This window comes from Montipora capricornis, chromosome 7 (genome assembly GCF_036669925.1).
Source record: "Montipora capricornis isolate CH-2021 chromosome 7, ASM3666992v2, whole genome shotgun sequence".
NCBI lineage: Eukaryota > Metazoa > Cnidaria > Anthozoa > Scleractinia > Acroporidae > Montipora > Montipora capricornis.
The window spans coordinates 3,915,165-3,924,800 of NC_090889.1; the positions used below are offsets into that span (position 1 = coordinate 3,915,165).

At 39.9% G+C, this 9,636-nt stretch overlaps 1 protein-coding gene across 1 annotated transcript; it reads left to right on the forward strand.

Annotated features, from left to right (window-relative positions):
* The first annotated feature begins 795 nt into the window (after positions 1-795).
* LOC138055358 (uncharacterized) lies at positions 796-4,236 on the forward strand. The gene has a single exon (XM_068901315.1). The coding sequence runs from the start codon at positions 796-798 to the stop codon at positions 4,234-4,236; it is 3,441 nt and encodes a 1,146-aa protein (XP_068757416.1).
* Positions 4,237-9,636: the final 5,400 nt, after the last annotated feature.

Genomic DNA, 9,636 nt, shown 5'->3' on the forward strand with positions numbered 1-9,636 from the left:
TACTTGAAAGGAAGTGCTAATAACAGAGCTTACACTGTGTTATATCATTTTCTTAATGCTGTTGAAGAGTTTGGCCTCCATTCAAGAGTCCGCAGTGATAAGGGAGGTAGACATTGCAAGGTACATGCTGGGCCACCTCTCCATGGTCCTGATAGGGGAAGTCACATCACGGTGTGCACAACCAGTGTATTGAACGCCTTTGGCGAGATCTCTTCTACGGCTGTACACGCAGCTACTACACTTTGTTCTATGCAATGGAAGATGCTCGTCTTCTAGATCCTTACAAATAAGTCCACCTGTATGCCCTTCATTATGTTTTTCTACCAAGACTCAATCAACGTATTGCACACACAAGAGGTCCAATTAGTACAGAGCACAACAAATCTCCTCTGCAATTGTGGATCTCTGGTCTCTTGAATGTTTGGAATTCAACCAGTGAAATAGCTTTGGAACAGTCAATGGTAGGTTCAGACTATTTTGCCATATGTTTCATTCTTGCCGGCATGACTCCATTAGCAGATCCTGGCTCTGTGGGCTCCCTGGTGTGATTACCTTTTAAACAAAACACATTTAAATTTATGTTTCATACTGTCTCCTGGTACAGCAGGTAAATGCTGGACCATCAGAAAATTAAAGGGTTTGGGCCTTTCTGTGTCGTTCGAGATTAACGCTAATGACTTAATCACTGTAATATGAAGATTCTAAACTTATAATGGCTTACGTCACAGTAGCTCGTTAGATTGTGAACAGTTTCGTTGTAAGCGGAAGCAGATCAGACTCGTCGAATTTGTAAACATGTTGGAGGACGGATACAGAGACCTAAGAAGACTTGGACTTGAGGCAGAGATTACAACGACTAGTTCTGTAAGCATTATAGAAAGAAAATTACCTACGGATATAAGGAGAGAGTGGGCTCAATCGGTCAGCTCAGATGCAAGTATGGTTGACAAGATGAACAAGTTTCCAAGCCTTTTACGATTTTTACTAAATCAAAAGAGATCCATAGAATATGATTGTGCCGCACTTCGGGCTTACAACTCCAACACGGCAATGTCTAAAGCAGTCGTGCACCACGCAACCGCGAGAGAATACACTGACGAAAGACAATCGAATTATTCTAAATGCTTGTTCCACAACAACGCTGAGCACTGGACAAGTGAATGTAAATTATATCTGTCCGAATCAGTAGATGGAAGAAAAAGACTGTTAAAGGAAAAGGGTGCGTGTTGGTCATGCTTGAAAAGAGGACATCGCATACATGATTGTAAAAGAAAAGGAAATTGTGGCATAAACGACTGCGCGGGAAAACATCATAGAACCATCCACGAGGAAAGAAAAGAAGTCACAGCGTCAGCAAATATCTGCAGCAACTCACAAATCGATACATGCGTCCTGCAGCTTCAAAGAATAAAAACAAAGGGGGGATATGTAAACGTCATGTGGGACAACGCGGCTTCCATATCACTCATCAAAAACAAAAAGGCATGGGAAGAGAAACTAAAGGGAATACGGGCAGAGCTGTCTATCGTAAAAGTGGGTGCGAAAAGCGAGAAGATTGCATCAGAAAAGTACCGGTTATGTCTCATTGACAAAAAAGGCCAAATTGTCGAGTTTGACATTAATGGCATCGACAAGATCACCTCAGACATTCAAAGCATAAATATTGATGGTATAGTGCAATTGTTCAAAAACGTTTCAAGGGAAGAAATTGTGCGCCCTACCGCAGCAATCGATGTCCTAATAGGCTATGAATATGCTGGATTTCACCTTGAGAGAGAGCAAAACTCAGAACACTTGCTGCTTCTGAAGAATCACTTCGGCCGATGCATAGGAGGAACACACCCATTAATCAAGGAAACCAGTGTGAAACCTAATCTCAGTGATGTGAAAGTCCTTCATGTTATGAAAGCGAACGTAGAGGATTTCTACAACATCGAAAATCTTGGAATCGAGTGTAAACCCCGCTGTGGAGGATGTAAATGCGGGAGATGTCCCATTGGGAGTAAAGAGTACAGCATTAAAGAGGAAAGAGAACTTGAGCTGATCGACAAAAATCTCGAATATGACTATCAGGATGGTCGATGGATTGCAGAATATCCTTGGATCAAAAACCCTTCTGCCCTCCCAGATAACAGGCGAGTAGCCGTGGCAACGCTGATCTCTACGGAGAAAAGGCTCCTCAAGAACCCTCAGCACGCCAAAATCTACGATATGCAAATAAAAGATATGGTTGCAAGGGATGTTGCCCGTAAACTCAGTAAAAAAGAACTAAACAGTTACAAAGGCCCCATACATTATATCTCGCATCATGAAGTTCTCAAACCAGATTCGAAGTCTACACCGGTTAGAATAGTGTTCAATAGTAGCACTAAGTACATGGGCCATGTACTTAATGAATATTGGGCAAAAGGTCCAGATCTACTCAACAATCTAGTGGGAGTATTAATACGGTTTAGGGAGAACCAAGTAGCATTGATGGGTGATATAAGGAAGATGTACCATACCGTAAAGACGAAGCCAATAGATCAGCACACCCACCGATTCTTATGGCGAGATATGGACACAACGAGAGAACCAGAAACATATATCATACAAAGAGTATCATTTGGTGATAAGCCGTCAGGCACCATTGCGACAGTAGCCCTAAGAAAAACCGCTGAGATGGGAAGAGAAAGGTACCCACAAGCAACACAAATTATCCAAGATAATACTTACATGGATGACATCATTGACAGCACTGAGGACCTACCAACAGCGCAAACAATTGCCAGCGATATTGAGAATTTGATTAAGAAGGGTGGATTCCAAGTCAAGGGCTGGATATTTTCAGATGATCCTATAAATCAAGACAAAACGGCTATACCTAGCGAGCCAAATACATCGACAGAGAAAGTCCTCGGAATAATCTGGAATCCAGCCAAGGATTACTTATGCTTTGAAGTTAAACTAAACTTTTCACGTAAGAAACACAAGTTGCGCATCGAAACAGATTCAAAGACTAATCCGCTCCCCTACGAAATTCCAGAACAGCTAACGAAACGCATTATTCTTTCACAAGTTAATAGCATCTACGATCCGCTTGGATTATCAGGACCTTTCACAGTGAGAGCGAAAATAATGATGCGTCAGATATGGGCAAGTGACATCAAGATGAACTGGGACGATCCTATTCCGGAGGAGAATAAGCGAGATTGGATAATGTTCTTCAAAGAACTACATGAGATGGACAATGTCAAATTTAAAAGATGCATGAAGCCACGTGATACAGTCGGAGATCCAATATTGATTATCTTTAGTGATGGATCCAGCCAAGCCTTCGGTGCATGTGCTTTCGTAAGATGGGAACTAAAGGCTGGCCTGTTTAAAAGTAGCCTGCTTCTGTCCAAAAACCGCCTTGCCCCGATTAAGAAGATGTCTATTGACCGCATAGAGCTGTGCGGAGCAATAATCAACAAACAACTAAAAGTGCTCGTACAACAGCAGTGCAGATATCATTTCCAGAAATTCTACCATATCGTTGATTCACAAATAGTGCATGCTATGATTCAAAAGGATTCCTATGGTTTCAACACATTTGCTGCGACGCGCATAGGGGAAATTCAAGAAGGCACTGATCCTAAAGATTGGTACTGGGTCGAAAGCGAGTATAACATTGCCGATTGGTTAATGAGAGGCAAGAAACCGAGCGAGCTTGGTTTTGGTAGTAGTTGGCAGGATGGACCCACATTCCTTAACCAACCCGAGAGTGAATGGCCAATAAGTCGTAATTACGCTGAACAACAATTACCGGACATGGTGAAAACCGTAAGAATTGCGACTGCAGTTATAAAGGACGATATAGTAACCAGAATTAACATAAACAATTATTCCAACTATAAGAGATTGCTACGAGTGACAGCGCGAGTTTTGTTGATGTATCACACAGATTCGAAACCTACATTCTTTAATGTCAAAAGGGAACCCACTGCAGAAGATCTCATGAAGGCTGAAGATCTGTGGATCAAAGAAGCTCAGAGGAACATGCAGGAAGAACTCAAGGCAGGAAAATACAAACGTCTATGTCCTCGCCTACGTAAAGATGGAATATATGTCGTCGGAGGTCGTGCCACCCATTGGATGGAAATGAGTTACAACAAAAGCGAAGCTATATTATTACCCTATGGGCATCGCTTCTCACGTCTCTACGCAGAATATGTCCATAACTTTACATTACGGAGTATTAACAACTGCCAGTAAAATTCGCTCCAAATTCTGGATTACAAAGTTACTTAAGATGACGAAATCAATCAAATACAACTGTATCATATGCAGAAAGCTTGATAAAAACTAAATGAGCAAGTAATGGGAGAACTTCCAGAGGAGAGACTCAAGCCCTCTCCAGCCTGGCATTGCACAGCTATTGACTTGTTTGGTCCCTTCAAGATTGAAGATGAAGTAAGAAAACGAACGACAGGAAAAGCGTACGGAGTTATCTTCAACTGCTTAGGAACACGAGCCGTGTATCTAGATCTTACAGTGGATTACAGCACTGAAAAGTTTTTAATGGTGTTGAGAAGATTTGTTTCATTAAGAGGTTATCCATTCAATCTTTCCTCCGATAACGGATCTCAGCTAGTTGCAGCTAATAAAGAACTGAAAAGTGTTACCAAAGGATGGGACTAGGAAGAATTAAAAGCATTCGGAAACATAGAAGGTTTCCAGTGGGAATTCACAACAGCTGATGCTCCCTGGGAAAACTCAGTTTCTGAGGCTCTTGCCGCAGCCATCCATGAAAGCATTCTGACCTTTTCAGAGCTACAGACAGTTTTATTTGAGATCGCAAATTTGATTAATGAGAGATCCATTGGCAGACATCCAACATCACCCGATGATGGAACATATTTATGTCCCAACGACCTTTTACTAGGAAGATCAACTGCCAGAGTGCCAAGTGGACCTTTCAAATTTACATCCAACGCACAACATCGATTTGCATTCATTCAAGGCATCGTTAACAGCTTTTGGAAAAAATGGACTGTACTACTATTTTGTTACTGTAGTTATTCGGTTATAAGGCGCACTCGGTTATAAGACGCACCCCAAACTTAGCAATTTAATCAAGCTAAGTTCTCAAACTGAAAATTACGCGAAAATACTCGGTTATAAGACGCACCCGAAAATTGAGAGTTATCAAAAGGATGTGATGAATTTGAGAACAATTATCCTTACACAATTGGCATGCGAACTCTATTTGTTAACATAACCAAAGTGAAAAAGTCACACATTTAATGATATACACAAAAACAAAAGCTAAAAGTTGACACCTGAAAATCATAACATACAACGCATACACTTTTATTTGAACCTTCCGACTTAATAAATAGTCAGAGTTCAGACTTCAGACTTCAAGCGAAAGCGAACGGCGAAAAACTCCCACCGAAAGTCATATTCAAAGGTGTTCGACAGCTGAATATCAGCACGCCACCAAGGATGCAAATTTCAGTGCACAAGAAAGGCTGGATGAACGAAGAAGGTATGTTTTATCCCACACTCTGTTTTTTCAGAGAAGGAGACTTTACCATTAAAGCTTTCATTAAACTTTGAATGAGCTGTCGGTGGAGTAACAAAACCAGAGACCAACTCCCTATAAACCTTCTTAAAGGTCGCCTCAGTGATCGAGACCTCCTGGTTATTAAGCACAAGTTGAATTTGGTCCTGAATAACAAAAGGACTCTTGTTCAAGTATCCATTTATTTTCAGCGACTGTCGCCACTGTGCAGGGATTGCATCAACTAAGGACATCAAATCAAAAATATCTTTTGGAGAAAGATTCACCCGGCTTTGATTACATTGCGAAATAAATTGGTTTTTCTCTGTTACTAAATCGCCTATTTTGATTATTCCTTTACTAACCAAGCTTTGATTGAAGACTGATTTATTATTAATACATATAAATTTATTGTTCCAAAGAACAGTGTTGGAAATTTGTTCGTGCGAAAGCTCAAGTACATTGTTATCGGTGGCTGCGGAGCAATGCGAAAAACACTCAAAACATTCCCTGTAATACATTGGGAGGTTTATCGGTAGCTTTTTTATGTCAAAGTTGCAACAGAGGATGAACTTCCCCCCGACCTGTTTCAAATAGTGAAATAAAATAGTTTTCCAATTACAAGGTTCTTCATCCGCGAGTCTCTGGCAAAGCATTATTCTATGAGTCTTAATTATTGATTCTAAATGCGGGGCCTTCAGGCCCCCATCTTTTATGTCACCAACTAAGGAAGCTCGTTTTACTTTGTCTTTCCCTTTCCAGATAAAGTCAAATATAATCCTATTAGCCTCAGTTACCACCTCCTTATCTATACAAATTGATCCAGCACGGTACATTATCAGTGGAATTACAAAAGTTTTAACGATCTGAATTCTTCCAATTATTGTCAGATTTCTCCACTTCCAAAGTTGAAGTTTTGTTTTGACAGCATCTATTATTTCCTTAAAATTTAGTTTGTGTCTCAAACGGCTGTCATATGTAATAATCACCCCTAATATTTTCACAGCTCTCTTAACGTTAATGTTCATAATACTTTGGTCCTGTGCTGGAGCCATAACCGAGTTCCCCAAGATAAACATTTCTGTTTTGTCAAAATTTATGACAAGACCCGAACAGATTCCAAACTTTGAAATAAGAGCAAGGAGGTGTCTAAGAGACCAATCGTTCCTCAGGAATACAGTAAGATCGTCTGCGAAAAGCTCAAGTTTAATTTCGATTCCATCCACCACAATCCCTTGAATATCCTTATTTTTACGTATACTAACAGCTAGTACTTCTAGGACAATAATGAACAAGTATGGAGAGAGTGGATCTCCTTGCCTCACACCTCTTTCTATCTTAAAAGGTCCGGTAGAGAACCCGTTATTAAGAACACAACTTGAAATATTTTGGTAAAAGTTTTGTATCCACTGCATGAACGAAGAGCCAAAATTGAAAGCAGCCAGTGTACTAAACAAAAAATTTCTATTTACTGAATCAAAGGCTTTCTGAAAATCTATTGCTAGCATTTTGCCGTTGATACCATATCTTTCAGTATATACGAGTATATCATCAATCGTCCTTATTGCATCATTGATTGTTCGTCCTTTAACATATGCATGCTGATTATGGTGAATTATTCTAGGGAGAACAGTCTGGAGTCTCAAGGCAATGGCTTTAGATCCAATAAGGGGGGGTTTTGCATATATCCCATGATGCATTGCATATGAAGTATATTATCAAAAATCGTTACATCACGTGATCCTTCAGTTTAAAGATGGACGCTGTAGTGAGAACACCGTGCGAGATCGAAATTTTCCGGCAGAATCGTTTTATCTGGGTGCACTGTATCGACCAAAACGACAGATTTGAACTATCAGTGGCTAGTTTTCCGATTTTAAAGCTGAAGTGCTTATACGGACACGTTTGCTTCATGACGGACTTGTCGGAGCAACGATTAGTTATCTTTCCCGATTGTGATACTGTGGTTGGAAAGTTTGCTGGAGTGAAATCACCATGCTGCATAGAAGTCAAGTCAAGTGCTGTATTTAGTGTAAGTAAGCTTATTTAATTATTGATGACCATGGCCGTTAAGCTTGCATCATTTCGTTTTCTTGGTGTTTGGTACTCAACCGGTTACTACTATTGATGCTCGAACAAAAACGTGCTTCTTCGTTTAATACACTTTGTTGCTGCATACGTAGATCTCATGCGATCCGTTTTTTAAACACTATGCTGCAAATCAGTTTGCACTATTATGCATGACGTTTCTAACAATTCTTTGCCGGCAAACATTTCTAGTGTCCTCTACCCGCCTCTACTAGCTGAGCTAACCATATGCGAGCAGAGGAAGTTATGTTTGTATCTGTATGAGAATAAACGAATTAAAATACTAAAAAATTGAGTCCTCTGTTTCCAGCTCTACAGTGTGATAATTTCGAAAGATTATATGTGTTTCTTTTCTAAGGCGTACATCACTGAAGGTTACCTATATAGCTCATCTTAATGTTTGGTTTTCTTTACACATCAAGGTTGCCCCTGAAGAGACTGAGGATGGTGAAGAGGCCAAAATTGCCATTGTGTGGGATTTTGATAATGCAAGTGGCATGACAGCGGCAGCTTATGTAGTGCATCCAGAGGAAAAACCAGCAGATGGTTTGGTGATCATGCCAAGACTCGTGTTTAGTAAAGTTAATTGTAACTGCACTAAGTTTCCACACCTGGGGGATGTTATTGTTTCCTCACAAGATGACACAGAATCAGTCTCCCAGTATCTACAAAATTTAGACTTGGGCAGTGAGTCAAATAGTGAGGAGGAGGTATCCGAGAGTGATGAACAGGAACTTGTTTCTGAAGATAGTGACGACAACGATGCTGACAATGTTGGGCTGTTCACTGAAACAATGAATCTGAAAGGAAGCAGCTATCATTCATCATTTCAGACTCACTTAAGGCAATGCAAAGAGGTACTGATGATGAAGGAAGCAGTGACTGTTCGTTTACACTTTGAACCAACAAACAGACGTGATGAGAACGCAATTGTGGTTCAGGTGAAATTAGCCCAGTCAGGGTCAGAAGAGATGTGGAAGCCCATTGGCTATATTCCTGGTCCAAAAGTGCCCAAAGTGACAAATGCACTGCAGAAAAATGAAATTCAACTGGTCTCTGTTAAAAATGTTTTTTACCAGTATGTTCCACCCATTAATGATTTTAGGTTCTTTCCATCAATTGCTGTTTCAAAGATGGGTAGGTGGCCCCAGAACAAAAAAGACTACAAATACAATGAAAAAATTTAGTTGCTGGAAGTTGAGAGGAGCTGTATCTCAGTCAGAGTGCAAATTATGTGGTGGTTCTGTTCAACACTGCAGCGTTTTGTTAACTACTATGTAACCCACCTAAAGACATGTGATGAATGCAACAATGCAAGTATACAACAACATTCAGGGTTGGACACAATTTCTTTGCATAAAATGATTACTCTTATTAACTTTATTTCAGAAAAATTAGGTAAGCAAAAAAAATTATCCAACGATTTGTCTAGATTTGCATACCATATTAACTTAGGGTTGTAACTTTTGTTCTGTTTAGCTTCTTTAAATAAAGTTCATCTTGTTTACTCACATTGAACCATGGCAGATTTACTGTATGGGGATGGCCTGTTAGGTCTAGTCACCCACACTAAGGGTTTTGTTTGAAACTGCTTGTAATATCCTCACTGATTACATCTATTATATTTTATTAAACTTGTGTGGCAATTTGCCACTTAATTAATAGCCCTTATGCATCAATACATCAAAATAGCTAATTTCACACCAAAGTTGCAAATTCATAAATTTTAATATGAATGAATTCCCAAAAGAGCTGAGATGCGAATAAACACACATGCACGCAGCATGGACAATTTTGCGCAAAACAATTCAAGCCTTGCTGGTTAATCTACAGGGCACCTGCTGTATTACTGCATGAGCCTTTATGTGGATAATGTTAACCAACACCACTGTTGGACATTTTCTCCAGTTACACAAAAAGAAGTGATATATATCCTGACAACTTATCATGTGCACGGGGGGGAAAGACACACTGCAGAAGATTTTTTCTCGATAATGGTCTATCACCTGATTGTTGAAGAA

Excerpts from the sequence above, each read along its gene's own strand:
- LOC138055358 (XM_068901315.1), top strand. The coding sequence starts at position 796 with ATGTTGGAGGACGGATACAGAGACCTAAGAAGACTTGGACTTGAGGCA.